Here is a 21,075-nt window from a genome sequence, read left to right as displayed (position 1 = left end):
CCCATCCATTCCTAAGTACATCAGTTGAGTTTTACTCTGGGCCAGGAGCAGCAAGGATGACAGGCGTGAGCCACCAGTGCCCGGCACAGTGGTGGAGTTTAATGAGATAGATGGCCTACAGCATTCTCCGCCTTGTGTAGAGGGACCCAGCTCAGGATCACAGCTCTTCCTGACCTCTGGTGACTCCAGGTCCTCTGAGCTGCACCCCTGGGTGACCCAGACACAAAGTTGGCCATTTTCTGCCCTGTTCTTCCTTTAATTTGACAAAGGCTGACTGATGAATCCTTCGTGCCAAGTCTAGGCCTTACTGTGGTGCATTGAGTTTCTGTGGAAAGTGGCCGAGAGTGGAGAACTAGCCCAGCCTGGATTTGGGTAGAGAGGACCTTCTCGTGTGCAAGGGAAAGAGGAGGGGAAAAAGGAAGTAATGATACTGTTGGCTTTGTGTGTGTGTGTGTGTGTGTGCACGCTCAGAGGTATGCCAGAATTGATCTGCCCAGGCTGCCTTTGAACCACGATCCTCAGATCTCAGTCTCCTGAGTAGCTAGGCGTGTGATGATAAGCGTGAGCCATCAGCACCTTTGTGACTTTAAACCCTAAACTAACACACACACACACACACACACACACACACACACACCCAAGAGCCTCTGAACCATGATCCTCAGATCTCAGCCTCCTGAGTAGCTAGGATGACAGACGTGAGCCACCAGCACTTGGATAACTTTCATTTAAGCCCTAGTACTAACACACACACACACACACACACACGCACACACACACACACACAGACACACACCACACAACTAAGAACCTCTCACAGGCCCAGGAGGAGATCAGAATCTCAAACACCCAGAATCCAGGACCATCTGCTGGTCAGCTGGGTCAATGCTGCTGACATATCATGTACCCAGAGAAGAGAGCCGATGTGACCTCAGGACTCCTCAGGGAAGAAGCCGAGCTGTCATGGCACCAGGGCACACAGCCATGGCGAATGCAAGAGGATGGTGAAGACTGAATTTCATCATGCCAAGAAACACCCGTTTCTCCCGGCGGCGTGATGGCTGCGGGGAACAGAGAAAGAACAGTCCTAAGTGTGTGTCCAGGGCCTGGCAAGCCGTGGATGGTTCAATCAGATGGTTCAACAATTAGGGCTTCAGATCCATTTGCTCCTTAAATACACATGGTGTGCCAACCAGGAGATTTTTGTTGTTGTTGTCAGTCATTGGGCTTGAACTCCAGGCCTGGGCGCTGTCCCTGAGCTCTTCAGCTCAAGGTGAGTGCTCTACCACTTGAGCCACAGCACCACTTCTGGCTTTTTCTGCTTATGTGGTGCTGAGGAATTGAACCCAGGGCCTCATGCATGCAAGGCAAGTGCCCTACCACTGAGCCACCTTCCCAGCCCTGCCCAGGAGATGTTTGCAGGACCTGAAGTTTAAAGCCAAACAAGGGAAGAAAAACCCAGTGTTCAAGATCTGTGTGTGAACTGGTTTGTTTTATTTGGTTGGGTTTGGTGTCTGTACTGGGGCTTGAACTCAGGACCTGGGTGCTATCTCTGAGCTTTTGCAGCGCTCTACCACTTGAGCCACAGCTCCACTTCTGGCTGTGTGTGTGTGTGTGTGTGTGTGTGTGTGTGTGAGATATTCACTGGAGATAAGTCTCACAGACTTTCCAACCTGGACTGGCTTTGAATCCTGATCCTCAGATCTCAGCCTCCTGAGCAGCTAGGATGACAGGCGTGAGCCACTGGCATCTAGGTGAAAGTCTAGATTTCAAGGCACTCTGTTTTGTTCAAGTCTCCCTTCATCTTCTGTGAGCCCCAGCAGCGGTGGCTGACCGCAGGACACCCCATCCTGGGAAGGGGGAGGGCACCCAAGTATAATGATTAATCTAATTGGTCCATGTTCTGGTGATTCATTGATGGATCAGGTCAAAGTCTGTGGCCCAAAGAGCTGAGGCTGCTCTGAGCTTTCCCTAAAAGTTACCTCATGTTTCTCTGCAGGCTCCAGCCCCGTGTCCTTCATGCTGTCCTGACTAGAGGCTGAGGCTGTTGGAAGCCCAATGCTAGAAGCCAGGCCTCTGTTTTGTGCTAGTCCAGGTGGGACTACCTTCAATGGCCAGGCCTTCATTCTGACAGCCAGCAGCTTAGCTAGTTGGCCTGAAGGTGGGCACTAGGATGGTTCTCCTCTATGGTGGTTCTCAGGGCCTGGGCGCTGTCCCTGAGCTCTTCAGCTCAAGGCAAGCACTCTACCACTTTGAGCCACAGTGCCACTCCCGGTTTTCTGGTGGTTCATTGGAGATCAGAGTCTCACGGACTTTCCTACCAGGCCTGGCTTTGAACTGTGATCTTCAAATCTCAGCCTCCTGAATAGCCAGGATTCTAGGCGTGAGCCACCAGCACCCAGCTTCTCCTAGTTTTCTGTCTCTGCTCTATTCCTCAGTCTGGTCTCTAATGATCAGTGTTAGGGTCACAGAACACACCATGTCCAGACCCTCCACACCCATACAGTCATATTCCTAGCTCTCTTTAGCTCCACCAGGACCATCAGACGTGTAAATAAGGCCTTCTATAGTGACTCACACCTGTAGTCCCAGGCATGAGAAACAGAGATAGGAAAATCTTGGTCTGAGGCCAACCCAGGCCAAAATAAAAGACTTTAGGGGCTAGGAAGGTGGCTTAGTGGTAGACTGCTTGCCTAGCATGCATGAAACCCTGGGTTTGATTCCTGAGTACCACATACACAGAAAAAGCAGGAAGTGGCGCTGTGGCTCAAGTGGTAAAGAGCTAGCCTTGAGCAAAAGAGGCTCAGGGACAGTGACTAGGCCCTGAGTTCAAGCCCCAGGACTGTCAAAAAAAAATCCACAGGACCTTATTTAAAAAATAAAGCAATAAAAAAGGGCTGGAGGTGTGGCTTAAGTGTAGAGTGCCAAGCAAGGCATTTTGGTTTTGTATGCATGTAGGGGTGTGTGTATGTGTGTGTGTGTGTATTGGAAACTGAACTTATGGCCTGTACACTGTCCCATGCTCATCTTTTTTGCTGATCAATTGGAGGTAAGAGTCTCACAGAGTTTCTTGTTCAGCTAGCTTTGAACTGTGGACTGCAGATCTTAACCTCCTGAGCAGCTCGAATAACGTGTGAGTCACTGGTGCCCAGCAAAATTATTTCATCTGTGTGTGTGTGTGTGTGTGTGTGTATGCATGTGCGTGTGTGCCAGTATTGGGGCTTGAACACAGGGCCTGGGGGCTGTCCCTTAGCTCGTCAGTTCAAGTCTAGCGCTCTTACCACTTGAGCCACAGCCCCTTAAGGTTATAAGAGGTTCTGAATGAATTGAGTTTAAATCTCAGCACAGCCAAAAACAAGTATGAATGAGCCGGGTGCTAGGGGGGTCTCAACTGTCATCCTAGCTACTCAGGAGGCTGAGATTTGAGGATCACAGTTTGAAACCAGCCTGGGAAGGAAAAATCTGTGGGACTCTTATCTCCAATCAACTACCAAAGAAGCTAGAAGTGGCGCTGTGGCTCAAGTAGTAGAGCATTCACCTTGAGCAAAAAAACCTCAGGGACAGTGCCCTGGATTAGAGTTCAAGTGCTTACGTGCACGCACGTGTGCACACACACACACACACACACACACACACACACCCCAGTATGAATGTGGCTTGCAGCTAATAGCCCTGTGTCCATTCTGGACTGCATCTGACACAGTGGAACCAATCAAATGTGTTTCTCTCCATCTGGAAAGAAACTCCAGCTGCTAGAACTCTCAGAAGTGGCGATCACCTGACTGCCAGGCCCTCTGCAGGGTGCACCTCCTGTTTATTCTGGGGGGCGATAAGGGTGGCTGCCCTCGGGGGCACTGGGCACTGCTGAATCAGCCCAGCAGGGGCCCCTGGTGAGCCATTCCCACCCAGCCCAGATCCAAGGTCACTTTGTGCCAGGAGCAGCCTCCTACCATATTCTGGGGAGCGGGGACCAGAGACAGCAGCGAGATTGCCTTTAGACAGATGCTGGTAGCTCACGCCTGTAATCCTAGCTACGTAGGAGCCTCCGATCTGAGGATGGTGATCTGAAGCCAGCTCAAACCAACAACTCTGCAAGACTCTCTGTGCAATTATCCAGCAAAAAAGCCAACCTGGAGGCATGACTCAAGTAGTAGAGCACCAGCTGTAAGCAAAATGAGTTTTTGTGCGGTTTTTTTGTTTCTTTTTTTTTTTTTTTTGGTCAGTCATGGGGCTTGAACTCTGGGCCTGGGCGCTGTCCCTGAGCTTTTTTTGCTCAAGGCAAGCGCTCTACCATTTGAGCTATAGCTCTACTTTCTGTTCTTGTGGTAGTTCATTGGAGATAAGAGTTTCACAGACTTTTCTGCCCAAGCTGGCTGCAAATCATGATCCTCAGATCTCAGCCTCTTGGGTTCCTAGGATGGCAGGCGTGAGCCCCGGCACCTGGCTCCTGTCAAGTTAAAGCCTGAAAGCTCAGTTGGCACAGGGTGAAGCAAACACATGTGCTTCCCATGGACCACCTACAGCTTGCGCCCATGCTCATCATTTCTAATGGTGTTATAAATATCTTGTATTCTTGGCAGAAGAAAAGGTTCCTCACATAGAGTGCTTTAGTTTTGCCAGTACTGGGGCTTAATCTCAGGGCCTAGGCGCCATCCCTTAGCTTTTACTGCTCAAGGCTGGTGCAGAGATTTGCGGATCACAGTTCAATGCCAGCCCTAGCAGTAAAGTCTAAGACCCTTATTGGCACTGACCCACCAGAAAACCAGAAGTGGAGCTAGACTTGAGCAAAAGAACTCAAGGACAGAACCCAGGCCCTGAGTCTCCTTGGCTTTGAATCATGATCCTCAGATCTCAGCCTCCTGAGTAGCTAGGATGACAGACATGAGCCACCGGTGCCTGGCTTTGAGTCTTTGGTAGAAGAAAAGAATGCAGGCAGATTAATGCCCGCTGGGCCTCAGAGCCTGATGAAGACTGAGTCCTAGCTACAGGAAAGACAGGGTCCGTTCCCCCACTTTCTCCCCTATATTCTGTGTATTTGGGAAGAGAGATTCTAAAAATAAGACATTGAGACATACATCTGCTGGGCACTGGTGGCTCACGCCTGTCATCCTAGCTACTCAGGAGGCTGAGATGTGAGGATCCTGGTTCAAAGCCAACCGGGGCAGAAAGACCGTAAGACTCATCTCCAGTGAACCACCAGAAAACCAGAAGTGGTGCTGTGGCTCAAGTGGTAGAGCACTCACTTTGAGCTGAAGAGCTCAGGGACAGCGCCCAGGCCCAGAGTTCAAGCCCTATGACCGACCCCCCCCCCCCCCGCCCGCCCAAAAAGTAGAGATACATCCTGAGGTCCCCAAGAATTTCTAGACACTGAGCCTTCCTTGGTGACAGGAGCCGTATAGCTGGGAATGGGGTGGGGTGGAGCAGACCACACAAGGAACCGCATGCACCCCATTGGCAGAATAATAATAATTATTATTATAGTAACAATATCATACATTCAGGACAAACCCAGCTGTCCCCAGCCAACCATGAGATCTGTATGTACAGTGGATTCTATGTGGCCAGCAGGAGGCGCTGCCCACCTGTACCCCCAGGGGCCCAGCCCCTCCTCCTACGTATACTTGGCACAGGTCGGGGAGGCTGGCACTGCCAACGCCATCCCTCCATGCTGGGTACCCCAAAGGGGCTATGCCCACCTTCATCCCGGGGCCGGGCTGCAGCTGTGGGGGGGAGGGGTGGCCTCCCTGAATTTCCCCCCCCTCTTCCTCCTCCCACGGGCCTGCCCATGACAGGAGGGGACCAGGGACATTCGGGGCACAGATAGAGCATGCAGCGTGGACCCATCGCATGCTTGGCCCGCTAGGCGCCATGCAGCTGGCCTAGGATCGTTATACAGGTGTCAGAGGGCTGAATGGGCAGGGGGGCTCACGGAGCCCCCCTTGGGCTGGGCCTCTGATTCAGTCTGTGGTAGGGTCTCCTGGGAGCTGGGTCTTGGGGCAGGCAGCTGCAGGAATTCCGGAAGCACCAGGTCCTCTTTTCGAAGAAGGCCCCTCTGGTCATGGGCTCCGCTGCTCTGTACTCGATTCAGGAGCTCCACCAAGCCTAGGTAGGGGGTGGGCCATGGGAATCAGAAAGCTTGTGTGTGTGTGTGTGTGTGTGTGTGTGTGTGTGTGTGTGTGGTGTGATTGGAGATAAAAGTCTCACAGACTTTCCTTCCCTGGGCTGGTGTTGAACTGCAGTCCTCAGATCTCAGCCTCCTGAATACCTAGGACTCCAGGCATGAGCCTCTGGGACCTGGCTAGGATGCCAGACTTCACTGCTTTACTGGCCCCAGCACCGATGACCTCTCCAAACCCTCCTGTGCCAGCCCCAATGACACAAGCCCTCTCAGCCTTAGTTCAAGGCTCCCTAATGACACGGTCAGTGATTTCCCCAATCCTCCTTGTCCAGTCTCTCTAATCCCTTGCCCCGATCTCCCCCCACCCCAGCCCCAGCCACCCCCTTTCCAGGTACCTTCGATGTCAAAGGTCTGTCGTTTCTCGGCAGAACTACTGGGTGCCTCCACTAGTGAACTGGGGGGCAGTGAAGAGGCGTGCGTGGCCTTGTTCTGGGGTCTGGAAGGACATCCCTGTAAGAGTGTGGGGGGTCACAGCTACAATCAGGAGGTGCGGCCAGAGGCAGCAGGTGGAAGAAGGCACCCCAAGGGCTCTTGCCCACCTGGCTGCTGCTGCAGGAGGCCGTGTGGCTGGCATCCCCGATCTTCACACCTGCAAGGAAGAGCACCAGGGGTGGTGGTGATGATGATGATGATGATGATTTCCCCCCTTCCATTTGGAACCCAAATCAAGTCCCAGGGGGATCATCCAGGTTCTTTACCTGGGAGTGTGTCCAAAATCAGTCGCTGGCCAGACACTGAGCTTACTAGCTTCTCCAGATCCAGAGGCTGCTTCTCACCTGGCTGAGGGGATGGGTCAGCTGCCCATGTGGCAGAGAAGCCCTCCCCTCCCCACCCAGGCCCCCCCCCCGTCCCCTCCTGCCCCTCCCTGCAGCAGGACCCCCCCCCCCCAGCTCACCCGGTGCACTGCCACCTGCTCCAAGCTTAGGCCGTGCTTCGCCAGGATGGGCTGCAGCGCTTCCTGCAGCCGCTTGCCGGGCTTGGCCGAGATCCGCACCACGCGCTCCAGCGTGGACAAGTCCAGCCTGCAGGGGACCCTGGGGCTGCAGAGCGCGGGAGAGCCAGGCCGCAGCCCTCCCCGGGGTGGGCGGGGCCAGCCCAAGGGGCGGGCGTGGCTCCAGAAGGGGCGTGGCTGCAGCACCAGGGGCGGGGCTCCAGACAGGGGCGTGGCTGCCAGCACCAGGGGCGGGCTTCTAATCAAGAGGGCGGGGCTCAGTTTTGTCCCAATAAGGTGAGAAGGTGGTGGGCGGGGCTTCGAGCGCCAGGGGCGGGGTTTCTGACGCCAGGGGGCGTGGCTCGAGAAGAGCAGGGGGGACCAGAAGACCTTGCTCTACTGAGTGATCAAGATTGCCTGGCCTTGTGGGGTGGAGGATGGGAGGAGAACTCACTCGAAGTTGATCCTGGTCTCCAGCCGCACTTCCTGGTCCGCCAGCACAGTGCAATCCTGATCCAGGACCAGGGCCTTCTGCAGACCCCCAGGCAAGATCTGAGAGCCCCTCCCCGACCCCGGCCACCCCTGGGGTCCCCGAGAACCATCTTTCTTGCCTGCTGTGGCCACTAATGGGGATCGGGCCTGTCAGCCTAGCTACTCAGGAGGCTGATATCTGAGGACTGAGGTTTGAAGCCAGTCTGGGGGCAACAAAGTCCCTGAGACTCTTTATCACCAATGAACCCCAGTGGTGGTGGGGGGGGGGGGGAATGGCAGAAGTGAAGCTGTGGTGGCTCAAGTGGTAGAGCACCGGCCTTGAGCCCAAAAAGCAAAGGGACAATGTCCTAAGCCCCTGTACCAGCCCCAAAGTAAGTTAAATCAAGATAAAATAAGAATAAATGCTGACTGCCCAGACTTACTCCCCAACAGAAGCGCTATGGCCTGTGCCATTCCTAAATGGGAGGGGGGAGGCCTCTCCCAGACAGCAGGCTTGCGCTGTGCCGCAGAGACAGGTGGAATGTGGGTGGTGAAGTTATATTTAGCCGGCACAAAAACCCATCTGGGCTGTTGTCAGCTGCTTTGGTGGCCTGAGACAGTTGGCAGAGTCTCCCTTACTGCTGTCCTCACACCCCACGCTCCAGGTCCCCAAACTTGTCCCCCCCCCCAAAGTACCAAGCTTGCAGGCCTTTGCTTAAGTTGTTCCCTTGGCTTCGAGTGTCCTCCCCCACATTTTGTCTGCCAGACAAAATCCTCTCCGTCCATGTCACCTGCTGCCGCTTCTATGAAGGCTTCATAGAAGAAATGTTTACCCATTCCCAAGATAACTCCTTCTAGAAGTTTCAGTCCTCCTTCTAATTATGTCCTGTGGGGCTCACCTTCAGTCTGTGGGCCTGGAGGAATGGATTTGGGCGCCAGTCCTTCTACTCACTTACCTTCTCCAGGCCTTAGGACTTGACTACTAAGTAAATGGATTCCTGATGGTGTCTGAGGTCAGCATTATTCCTCCCCACACCCTTGCTGAATGGCTTAAAGACTAGTTTTCAGCCAGGCGCCAGTGGCTCACACCTGTCATCCTAGCTACTCAGGACGCTGAGATCTGAGGATCACAGGTCAAAGCCAGCCTGGGCAGAAAAATCTGTGAGACTTTTCTCTCCAATGAACTACCAGAAAACTGGAAGTGGTGCTGTGGCTCAAGTGGTAGAGCACTTGCCTTGAGCACAAAAGCTCAGGAACAGTGCCGAGGCTCTGACTTCAAGCCCTGGGTCTGGCCTCCCTCTCCTCCAAATTAAAGAACGTTGGTTTGGTCCAGGTGACTAGAAATGGGCTTAGGGGCCTGGGAATGTGGCTTAGTGGTAGCGTGCTTGCCTAGCATGCAAAAAGCCCTAGGTTCGATTCCTCAGTACCACATAAATGGAAAAAGCCAAAAGTGGCACTGTGGCTCAAGTGGTAGAGTGCTAGCCTTGAGCAAAAGTAGCTCAGGGACAACGCCAGGTCCTGAGTTCAAGCCCCAGGACTGGACCAAAAAAAAGAAAAGAAAAGAAAGAGTCACTCAGGATCAGGAAGAGTTTAGAATGAGGAGCAGGGAAAGTAAGGTTGCCCACCTGCTCATTGCCCATCAGGTAGACCTTGATGTCGGGTAGAGAGAGCCCTCGCTTCTCACATATGCCAGCAAGCATGTCTCGGATGGTGAGGCCGGATCGGGCCAAGGCCAAGGAGGCTGTGCCATCCGGGAGGTACACGCAGCAGTATTTTCCTGGACGGCCTTCGCTGTCCCCTTCGGTGCTCCCAATGCTCTTCCTGTGGCTCTGGTTCTGGGGTACAAGTAGGGGGGTGGAGGTTATATGTATACATGCCAAGGTGTGCGGAGGACAGACAGGTGCGTGGAGACTGGTAAACTGCCTTGGGCACACACACACACACACACATTCAAGGGCACATCTGGAGCCAAGCCAAAATGTCCTCCTCCAGGCGCGTGACCGGTCCACCCACTGACCACACCTAGGCCTGCACATGCGCACAGGTGTCTGCTTCCCCCCCCCCCAGGACATACATGTGTGGGCCAATAGCGTGATGACAGGAAGAAAGGAAGGAGGAAGCACAGCCAGGAAGGGAAGTGAGGACCGAGCCAGAAGCGTGCCTCATTCCCCCAGCATTTGGCTCACCTCAGATCTGTTGGCAAAGGCAAGGAAACCCAGGTCTAGACTGGCAGACGAATTTAGAGAACCCTGAGACTCTCGGCGTAAGGCTAAGCTCGCAGTGCCTCCTGTCAGCTCTAGGAGAGAAGGAGAAGGAAATGGGAAGAGTCCCTCTGCCCCTCACCCCATCCCTGCGATGAGACCTCAGCAGGTGGATTTTGTTTGGGGGGAGACCCCACACTTCTGGGGTCTAGCCTGGGAACAGAACCACCATGGAGAATGAATGAGATGACCTTGAGGATTTATTTATTTATGTGTGTGTGTGTGTGTGTGTGTGTGTGTGGATACTGGGGCTTGAACTGAGGGCCTGGGTGCTGTCCCTTAGCTTTTTGCACAGAGCAAGCACTCTATCACTTTGAACCACAATTCCACTTCTGGATTTTTTTTTTTTTTTAATCTATTTTTTGGGTCCTGTCGTGGGGCCTAAACTCTGGGCCTGGGCGCTGTCCCTCAGCTCTTCAGCTCAAGGCTAGCGCTCTACCACTTGAGCCACTGCGCCACTTCTGGCTTTTTTCTTTTTGCTTATGTGGTCCTGAGGAATCGAACCCAGGGTCTCAGGCACGCAAGGCAAGCGCTCTACCACTAAGCCACCTTCCCAGCCCCTGGATTTTTTTTAAGTGTTTCCTTGGAGGTAAGAATCTCACACAGATTTTTTCCTGCCCATGCATGGCTTCGAACCAGGATCCTTCAGATGGGTTAACCCTGGGGAGCAAACTGGATTACAGGCGTGAGAGCTCCGTAGCTCCAGGGCCGACTGGATCTTGCATTCATGTTGTAGTCCGTGAGCCCAGTAGAAGCCAAGGGCGGCACCAACTCGGGTTCCCGGCCCCCCCCTCCCCTCCCTCCAGGGCCTCACCTCTGCGGAAGGACTTGCGGAGCGGGCGGCCCCCGGGACCCTCGGCCGCCGGCAGCTGCCCCAGCTCCTCCACGCCCAGCGGCAGCGACTTCCCCGGCTTCAGCTTGGGCTTCTGCGGGTACAGCACAGGCTCCGGTGCCCAGCCCTCGAGCAGATCGCGGGGCTCGCACCCGCAGCTCTGCATCCAGGGGTGTCTCCTCTTGCAGGGTGCTCCCCTCGCCTCCGACTCCTCCCCCCGCCCCGCCCCCCGCCCCGGGCCTCGGGTCCCCCACCTTCCTCGCCGTGTCCGGGCTGCCCAGGCGCGTGGAGCCCGGTTCCCGCAGGGGCCGTCCTTCCGCCTCGGCCAGGAGGCACTCGCGGTACAGCGGGGACTTGACGAAGCGCGCGTAGCTGTCGAACTTCATCAGGTTGAAGATCTGCAGGGCCAGTCCGGGCGGGGGTGACGGAGACTCAGGGCTCCCCTAAATTCATCTGCCCCGCAGGTTAGGCAGCTGGCCCCGCCCCCAAGCCCTAGAGGGAGGCCCTGGCCACGCCCCCAAGCTTGGACACGCCCATATACTTAGTTAAGCCACGCCCCAAGCCCTGGAGGGAGACCCTGGCCACACCCTCGATCTTAGTCACGCCCATACATTCAGTTAAGCCACGCCCAAAGTCATGAAGGGAGACCCTAGCCCCGCCCACAGGAGCTCCCGACACCTGCTTCTCGCCCTGGCCGCGCCCCTACTCTTGGACACGCCCACAAGCTCATTTAGGCACGCCCCTATCTCTAGAGGAATGCCCTGGCCACGCCCAGATCAGCTCCTGACACCTACTTCTCCCCCTGGTTCCTCCTCAAACCCTGGGGGAAGATCTGGCCCCGCCCCTACTCTTGGACACGCCCACGATCTCAGTTAGGCCCCGCCCAAACCAGTTCCCGACACCTACTTCTCATCCTGGCCGCGCCCCTACCCTTGGACACGCCCACACGAGCTCATTTAGGCCCCGCCCCTACATAGAGAGGAAGGGCCTGGCCACGCCCCGTATAGGCCCCGCCCGCGATCTTAAGTAGGCCCCGCCCCTTGTTCATTCACCTCGGCTTCTGCTCAGGCTCGGGGCTGTGGCTGCGGCCCGTCCAGGCTCCGCCCCTGGGTCTGACCACGCCCCGTCTGGGTCCCTGTCTCCTCAAGCCACGCCCTCCCGGCCTAAACCGCCGCCCCGCACCGCGCACCTGCAGCTGCTGTGCCCGGAACATGTCCGGGCGGGGCTGTGCCAGCACCTCCTCGCCGAGCCAGGCCTGCCGGTCGATGTTCACCGGGCTCAGAGCCTGGCTGGACAGGAACTCCTGGTAGATGTTGCGGGCCTCCTGAGCGAGCTGGGGGAGGGGGGCCAGGCGGAGGTCAGGGGGCACGGGCCCAGGCGGGCTTCCCACCCTTCCGCAGCCCTCTCCTTCCCCCCACCTGCTGGGTGTCGCTGGCCGGGATCTGCTGGAAACGCTCACAGGCCTTCCAGAAAGTCACGTTCTCGGCGCTGAACTCCTTCTTCAGGAACTCCTGGGGGGGAGGGGGAGGGGAGGGGGAGGGGGGCGGGGGGGAGGGAGAGGAGGAGGCCTGTCAGACACAATCTGTATCAGGGGACGTGTTCAAAACACTGGGACAGACGCGGGGCCAAGAGACCAGACAGACAGATGGTGCCAGATCCGGAGACACAGGGAGAGAAAAGCAGCAGCAGAGCCCAGGACAGAGAGAAGGAAAGGACCCTTCCAGCTGGGAGGAGAGGGAGCCAGGGAAGGGCTGGATGAGGGGTCTCTGGTTGCAGAGGCCCACTCTGGCCAGCTTGGAGCTCCCGTGCATGCCCCTGCCTGCCTCCCTCTGCCCTAACCCATCCCACCCCACCCCATCCCACCCCAGGATTTACGGTGAAGTAAGCCAGGCCCAATGGATCTTGCAGCAACCGCTCGAAGGAGAGGGCCCAGCTGGCCACAGGCTGCTCCTCGGGAAAGGGGCTGCTGGCACCACTGGGGAGGCTGTGGATGCTCAGGGAGCTGCCTTTGCTCTCCTTCTGGCTCAAGGACCCTGTGGTGCTGCTCAGCTCTGTAGGGGGGGATGGGCAAGCAGAAGGTGAGTCTCCCCCCCCCCCACCTCCCCAGTCATCCATCTGTTCTGCAGGCCCATTCCTATTTTCACCTCCCTCCACCCCCCAACCAGGTCTTCTCCACACATTCTGTCACTTACCTCCATCCGAGACAGCCAGAACCTAGGAGAGACCCGATGGGGTAGAAAGTCAGAGCAGAGCCCGAGGAGGAACAAATCAAGATACATAGTTCTAGCCAGGCACCTGCGGCTCACACCTGTCATCCTGGCTACTCAGGAGGCTGAGATCTGAGGATTGAGGTTCAAAGCCAGCCCAGGCAGCAAAGTCTGTGAGATTCATGAACCATCAGAAAACCGCAAGTGGCACTGTGGCTCAAGTAGTAGGGCACTTGCCTTGAACTGAGGAGCTGAGAGACAGCGCCCAGGCCCAGAGTTCAAGCCCCATGACCAACAACAAAAACAAAGAGACACAGTTCTGGGCTTGGCTACCCTGGGGACTGGAAACTTTTCTTCTCCACCTGAAGCCTCATGCTGGATACCCCTAGCTAGTCATTGCTCAGTCAGGGATTTGCTCAGGCTGTCCTGGCTCCTATTCCAACACATGCCAATCAGTGTGTGCTGGGAATGCATGCAAATGGCCCCATTCCTTTCCTTCCCCCCAGCCTCTGCTGAGGGAGCCCAAGTGTGGATAGAGTCTGTGTGTATATGTGTGTGTGTGTGTGTGTGTGTGTGTGTGTGTGTGTGTGTAAACACATGCACGCGCTGGTATTGAGGCTTGAACTCAGGGCCAAGGCACTCTCCCTTAGCTTTTTTTTTTCGCTCACGGTAACTCTACCACTCTTTTTTTTTTTTTTTTGTCAGTTGTGGGGCTTGAACTCTGGGCCTGGGCGCTGTCCCTCAGCTCTTCAGTTCAAGGCTGGTGCTCTACCACTTGAGCCACAGCACCACTTCCAGTTTCCTGGTGGTTTATTGGAGATAGAGTCTTATGGAATTTCCTGCCCAGGCTGGCTTTGCACCTCGATCCTCAGATCTCAGCCTCCTGAGTAGCTAGGATGACAGGCGTGAGCCACCGGCGCCCAGCTACTCTACCACTCTGTGAGCCCCAGCTCCACTTTTGGCTTTTTGCTGGTTAATTGGAGATAAATGTCTTATGGACTTTCTGCCCAGACTGGCTTTCAAATATGATCCTCAGATCTCAGCCTCCTGAGTAGCTAGCATTCCAGACATGAGCCACCAAAACACCCCCCCACACACACACCGCAATCTGTACATAGACTTTAATACTTTCCCACTTGCTAAGCTGTGTGACGCTGGGAAAATCCACTCACTTGGCGGCTTCCATCTGTAAACAAGGGATGGTGCTAAAAATAGTAATGTCCTCCGCAGGCCACTACAAAGATGGAATCTGTGCATACTCTATTTATAGCATAGAGAGCAGTGGCCAGTGTGTAACGGCTGGATCCAAGCTTGCTATTGGAAGGAGAGGTGTCTTAGTAGCCAATAATCTCATTGCAACTGCTTCCCCTTGGCCTACCAGTTCTGCAGCTCCCACCCCTTTGCACACGGCAGGGTTTTAGATCCACCCAGGATTGGGGGGCGGGGCAGGCTCTCTATTTCTCACAAGCTTCTAGGTCATGCTGATGACCTGGAAGGCCAGTTCAACCCTCTTCCACAAAGCACACACACTCTTAACTTCCCTGGGAATGCCAGCCCTTAATGGAGACAAAAAACCATCCTCTGAGAATGACTCTGGAAGTCCCCCTCTGCACCCCACTCCGTGTCCCTCCTCGGGTCTGTCTTGGACCCTTTGTCCCTCACTCTCAATCTCCAGCTTTAACCACACACAGACAACCCTTGGCTAATATCACCCCCCAAACTCAGCCAATCCCAAGTGGAAATCCCTTCTCTTCCTACCAGAGTACAAGGCTGAAATGCGGCTGGCTCACAATCCTAGCTACCCAGGAGGCTGAGATCGGAGGATCACAATTCGAAGCCAGCCTGGGCAAGAAGGTACATGAGACTTTTATCTCCAATGAACCACCCCCAAACCAGAAGTGGAGCTGCGGCTCAAGTGGTAGAGCGCCAGCCCTGAGCATAGACAGTGTTCAGGCCCTGAGTTCAAGTCTAGTACCCACCCCACCCCTTAAATAGGCATAAAGAACTCAAAATAACCGTTGTTGTTGTTGTTTGGGGGGGGGGGTCTAACGTTACAACCTTGGGCTCCCCGCCTTGGATAAGCCCCATCTTCCATCTGGAGCATGAGGTACGAAGCGACTGAGCAGAAGGGAAATTTGTGCCTTTCCCGGGCCTCCCATCCCCTCCCGGACCTGCACCATCCAAGTCATGCCCGCCCCCCACCCATCTCAGCGCTTCCCACGGCTGCAGGAAATGCCCTCCTTCCTGGGGGCGGTGGGGGGGGGGCTCCTGGAGCCAGGGAGGCAATGTCCCTTGCAGCTAGCTCCTTTTCCCCTTGCCATTTTGCACCTGCTTGCACCCCGTGGTGTGTTCTTCCCCCCCCCCTCCCCCCCTGCCCCCCCCCCCCCGCTAAGCAGCTGTATTCCCAGCTCCAGAGACTCTGCCACTACTGTCTTCACCCCCTCCAAGTTCCCCAGGGATCATCACCCACTGCACCCTCTTCTCCCCCAGAGGCTGCCTGCTGTGCTCCAGCCTCAAATCAGCCTTGTTCTTCTCTCTCTCTCTCTCTCTCTCTCTTTCTTTCTTGCCTTGAACTCTGGGCCTGGGCGCTGTCCCTCAGCTCTTCAGCTCAAGGCTCTACCACCTGAGCCACAGCACCACTTTCGGTTTTCTGCATGGTTGATTGGAGATAAGAGTCTCATGGCCTTTCCTGCCCCGGCTGGCTTTGAACTGTGATCCTCCTATCTCAGCCTCCTGAGGAGCTGGGATTTACAAGCACGAGCCACTGACACCTGGCTGCTCAGAGGCTTGATGCCTACATTCGGTTTAATCAAAGGTCCATGTCCTTAAGTAGGGCTGGCTCCCGGATCCTCCCCTCCCAGCTGTCCTATCCGGGTCCTGAGTCTCTGCTCTTAGGTTGCCGTTGCTAGGTGACAGTTAAAACCCACCTGGGCCTGACTAATGAACCCCTTCAACATCACCCATTTCCCTCCCCCTCACCTCCCCCCTACACCTCATCAAACTTTTCTATTTTTCCTGCACCCTACACACGCCTGCTTCTCCTGCCTCATTTTCCCTCTGCCTTGAGTACCTGCTGCAGCAATGCTCTCCCTGCCCCCCCCGCCACCCCCCCCCGCCACCCCTCCCCCCCCCCCCCATATCAGGCATCTCTGAGTACAGGTCTCCTGAACTATGCTTCCCTGCACACCTCTACCCATCACATCCAGAAGCTGGCCCTTAGCTTGTTCTACTCAAAGTTGGTGCTCTACCATGTGAGTCACACCTACACTTCATTTTTTTTTTTTTTGGTGGTTCATTGGAAATAAGTATCTCAGGGGCAGCCGGGCACTGTCGGCTCACGCCTGTCATCCTAGCTACTCAGGAGGCTGAGACCTGAGGATCGCGGTTCAAAGCCAGTCCAGGCAGGAAAGTCCATGAGACTCTTATCTCCAATGAACCACCAGAAAGTGGTAGAGCACTTGCCTTGAGCTAAAGAGCTGAGGGACAGCGTCCAGGCCCAGAGTTCAAGCCTCACGACTGACAAGAAAAAAAAAATTTCATGGACTTTCCTGCTCAGGCTGATTTTGAACTGCAATCGTCAGATCGCTAGGATGACAGGCGTGAGCCACTGGCATGAAGCTCACAGACACATCTCTTAGACCCAGTGCTATTCAGTACCCTCTACAGAGGGCTGGCTGCTGGCCAATCCAATACTTGTGGCTGTCTCCTGAATGTCTTGATTCTATCCTCTTTCCCTATTATCTATAGTTAGTCTGAGCTGATACAGGGTCCTTACAGTGGCTGGGTGCCAGTGGCTCACACCTGTCATCCTAGCTACTCAGGACGCTGAGATCGGAGGATCAAGGTTCAAAGCCAGCCCGGGGAACAAAAATCTGTGAGACTCTTATCTCCAATGAACCACGAGAAAACCAAAAGTGGCTCAAGTGGTACAACGCTGGCCTTGAGCTGAAGAGCTGAGGGACAGCACTCAGGCCCAGAGTTCAAGCCTCACAACCCACAAAAGAGAAAAAAAAATCTAGAGCTGGAAAGGAACAGGGACACAAACTCAATACCAGATCTGACGCTGAGATACAAATGATTTCCCCTAAGCCTCAGTTTCCCCCTGCCAACACAGCTTCCCCAACCTCCAAGGCTGCCTCCAAGCCTGTCTGTGAAAGACGCACCAGCCTGACTGTGCTCAGAAGTAGCATCTGCACAAAGTGTATATGTGTGTGCATGTGTGTGTGTGGGGGTGTTTGCAGAAAATCCTGCTGGCCGGGACTCCAACCTGCACAGACACTGGGCCTGGGGAAGTTGGGCTGAGCAGAGCTGGCCCTGCTCCAACCCCCACCTGACCTCTGCCTGTTGCAGGAGAAGTGTGAGTAAATAGAGGAAAAGGGGAAGAAAGGCTGAGGAAGGGTGTGGTGGTTATGGACACCCACAGATCCACCATTGGGGGGTGGGGTCTTCAGAGGAGGCAAAAGGGGGGGGTCTGCTGATCTCTGAGGAGTCGAAGAGAGGAGGAGGGGCTCACTTTCCTACCAGCCCTGGTCTCAACTCCATCATTCTGTCTCTATCTTCCCAGAGAGATACCGCTCCTCTCACTTTACAGATGAGGAAACCGAGGTTCAAACAGATCATATGGAGGGGGAAGCAGAACTGCCACAGAAGCCTCCCTGGCTTGTCTCTGGAGCCTAAGGTCTCCTCCCATCTTCCCACCTTCCTGCATGCTTGCCATCTGTGGAAAGAGGAGCTTAGAGGCCCAGGGTCTTAGAATCTGGGACAGGAATAAGCCCGAGGCCAATGATGTGTGTGTGTGTGTGTGTGTGTGTGTGTGTATGTGTGTGTGTGTGTGTGTGTGTGTGTGTGTGTGTGTGTGATTTATAGAGCATCTTTGTTTTGTACATGTGCTGGTATTGGGGCTCAAGGCTCAAGGAATTGAGGCTCACTGGAGCCACAGCTCCATCTCCAACTTTTTGGTGGTTCACTGGAGATAAAGAGTCTTAGGGACTTTGCTGCCCACGCAGGCTTTGAACTGTGATCCTCACATCTCAGCCTCCTGAGTAGCTGGGGTAGGAGTCAGCCAGGGCCTGACTCTTCTCGAGTATGTGCTGTGCTGGGCTCCTGTACTATAATCTCATCTTTGAGGCTCTGAACCTCTCTGGGGACGTTACCCAATGTGGTTCCTTCCATGGGAGCCAATCCTGCAATGCTAAGCTGGCCGTCAAGCTGTGGCCACTTGGCATCAACATCCAGTCTCAGGACTGGGAAGGTGGCTTAGTGGTAGAATGCTTGTCTTGCATGCATGAGATCTTCAGATCTCAGCCTCCTGAGTAGCTAGCATGACAGATGTGAGCCACCGGTGCCCCACAACCACTTCTTGAGCTATATCTCTACTTCTGGCTTTTGGTTGGAACCTGGGAGATAAGAGTTTCATGGACTTTTCCTACCTGGGCTGGCTTTGAACTATGATCCTCAGATCTCAGCCTCTTTTCCTTTTATTCCTTTTTTTTTTTTTTTTTGCCAGTTCTGGGGCTTGAATTCGGGGCCTGGGCACTACCCCTGAACCTCTTTGTGCTCAAGGCTAGCGCTCAACCACTTGAACCACAGCACCACTTCTGGCTTTTTCTGAGTAGTTTATTGGAGAGAAGAGTCTCATGGATTTTCCTGCCCGGGGTTGGCTTGGAATTGGGATCCTTAGATCTCAGGCTCCTGAGTAGCTAGGATGACATGTGTGAGCCACTAATGCTGGGGGCCCATAGGGTAAGTGTGTGTGTGTGTGTGTGTGTGTGTGTGTGTGTGCTGATTGAATGATTGTGCACACAAATGAACTGGATTTGGGGCTCCCTGAAGACACTTCGGGAAGGCGCTGGGATGTGTCTCAAGTGACAGATTTTTTTTTTTTTTTTGCAATTGCCTGACAAGTGGAATGACAGGGAAACTGCCTGGCTTGAGAATAAAACTGCCTGGCTTGGGGACAAGGGGTGGTGGTGGCATTGGGTGATCGGAGATGACCAGGATCTGGAAGCGCTAGGGGGAAGGGGAGCGTTTCCAAATGCTGATCGGGTCTTCTTGTCCGCACAGCATTTATTCCTGGGTCTCCCTTAGGAGCTAGCTCAGACAGAAGGACACAGACTCCTGGTTCTCAGCCACCTCTCCACCTCCATCCTCACACCCAGTCCTCCACGCAGAGCGACAGCCAAGCCTGGTGCCCCTGAAGTGGCCCATGTGTGAGCCCTGGAATCCTAGGAGAGAGTTCAGACCGGCCCAAGAGGGGCAAAGATTGACCTGTGCATGGTCTGGACACCACACAGAGACTAGGGTGCCTTTCAGCTCTCAGTGAGGGAGAGACACCTGGGGCTGGCACTGGAGGGGGCCCAGGCTTAGAGCTGTCTCCAGCCCTCTCCGTTTCCCTGCAGTTCAGAATACTGTTGCAGGAACAATCCAGCTGTGCTCCCAAGTGAATCTGACTTGATGGCCTGGATGCCAGGAGAAGGACTAGAAAAGAATTTCACCTCCCTCCTCCAAGGTGGGACTGAAAGGCCAGATGGGCTGTTCTCGAACTTTCAAAGTGGGGCTCTAGGGGCTCACACCTGGCATCCTAGCTCCTCAGGAGACTGAGATCTGAGGATGTGGCAGTTCAAAGCCAGCCAGGGCAGGAAAGTCAGTGAGACTCTTACCTCCAATGAACCACCGAAAAAAGCCACAAGTGGAGCTGTGGCTCAAGTGGTAGAGCACCAGCCTGGAGCGAAAAAGCTAAAAGACAGTGCTCAGGCCCTGAGTTGAAGCCCCAGTGCCAACACACACACACACACACACACACACACACACACACACACACACACAATGCATTACAAGTCTGTGATCTAACACCAACTGCCCCACCTGCTGAATTACAGAGAAGGGCCGGCCCCTCCCAGGGCCGCTCTGGGTGGGGTAACACTGCCAGGGAGCCGTGTAGGACATGGGGGTGCCCTAGTTCTCGGGGGGGTTTGCCTAGGGGGGACTGGGGATGGGACAGGCTGAGACTGACCCATCCCTGGTGGCCTCCAGAAGAGGTGGCATCAGTGACTCACAAAAGCTGGCCCTGGACACCTATGGTGAGGTTGGATGGGGAGAAGAGGGCTAGGGCTGAGTGAGGGGCAGGCACTTGAGGTACCATGCAAGTGGCCAAGGCACAAGGGCCTTGTCCCTTGGGGGTGGGGGGTGAAGGCAGCTCCAGATGGAGTGAGCCCTAGAGGGTCCAGCCTGCATCTGGACAAGAGGCTATGTCCAATTAGTTCCAAACACCTCTCCCGGGTGGCACGGGACTCCTGGCAGGGCATCTAGAAGGATCCTGGGGGGTTGAGGGCACCGAGTCCCACGGCTGCTGCCTGTACCCAACTTCTCTGGCTTGCCGTGTGCAGCCTGAGCCCCACCCTGGCTGGGCTGTGCACGCATCCCCCCCTGCCCCCCCCCCCCCCGTCCTCATGGCCCTGGTTCACAGCCCTCACTCACCATGCGCCCATTGGGGACCCCCAGGTGCTTCGGTTTCCCTGGCATCCCGCCGCGGATCACGGGTCCCCGTCTGGGGGGCCACCCACCATGGGGGGGGGAGGACCTGTGGGCAGTGCCCGCCTGGAGGCTGGCACTGTGCAGGGCGGGCGGCGGCCAGAGTCCTGCCGTGCTCTGGCGGGCCCTCACATCCTGAAGCAGCAGCTCACTACCTCTTTTCTCTGCCACAGGAAGTGTTTCTATAGAAACCAAACCACAGAAAGCAGCGAGGTCTAAGAGAGAGAGAGAGAGAGAAATAAACGCCTCTTCGTACACACCCGCCACGTTCACGCACGCACACACACATGCCACCAGCACAGGCATGAAGACAGGCATGCGCCACCTGTGCCTAGCACGGTGCCTGGCTCAGCCCAAGGGGCCCCGAGGTCCTGTCTGAGCACGCTGATGTCCGTGGACCCAACACTAGGCAACTTTGAACCTGGCACCCAGCATATGCTTATCTCAGATCTACTATGTCCAGGATGTGTGTGTGTGCTCAGTACCCCTGCAGGTACTGTGCAGGGTTCATGTGCAACCTCATCTCCTGCAGGTTTAGGCTGTCACGCATGCACGTGCTCAGGTGTGCAGAGACAGGTGGACTCCGTGTGTGTGTGTGTGTGTGTGTGTGTGTGTGTGTGTGTGTGTGTGTGTGTGTGTGTGTGTGTGTGGTCCTGGAGCTTTAC

The 21,075-nt window shown here is 55.3% G+C and overlaps 1 protein-coding gene across 1 annotated transcript; it reads right to left on the bottom strand.

Moving 5' to 3' along the window:
- Positions 1 to 5,451: 5,451 nt before the first annotated feature.
- Positions 5,452 to 20,527, bottom strand: Rgs14 (regulator of G protein signaling 14). The gene is made up of 15 exons (XM_042667075.1): positions 20,357 to 20,527; positions 12,866 to 12,887; positions 12,549 to 12,724; positions 12,092 to 12,184; positions 11,863 to 12,006; positions 10,928 to 11,071; positions 10,656 to 10,767; positions 9,767 to 9,876; positions 9,206 to 9,415; positions 7,564 to 7,640; positions 7,074 to 7,200; positions 6,877 to 6,958; positions 6,718 to 6,767; positions 6,514 to 6,628; positions 5,452 to 6,102 (listed from the first exon to the last, which is right to left on the bottom strand). The coding sequence occupies exons 1-15, from the start codon at positions 20,399 to 20,401 to the stop codon at positions 5,900 to 5,902; spliced, it is 1,710 nt and encodes a 569-aa protein (XP_042523009.1). The 5' UTR covers positions 20,402 to 20,527; the 3' UTR covers positions 5,452 to 5,899.
- Between the last annotated feature and the right edge of the window lie 548 nt (positions 20,528 to 21,075).

The sequence above is a fragment of the Dipodomys spectabilis genome, unplaced genomic scaffold (assembly GCF_019054845.1).
Source record: "Dipodomys spectabilis isolate Male_0828 unplaced genomic scaffold, ASM1905484v1 ptg000375l, whole genome shotgun sequence".
Classification (NCBI taxonomy): Eukaryota; Metazoa; Chordata; class Mammalia; order Rodentia; family Heteromyidae; genus Dipodomys; species Dipodomys spectabilis.
This window is presented reverse-complemented; position numbering and strand designations above follow the sequence as displayed.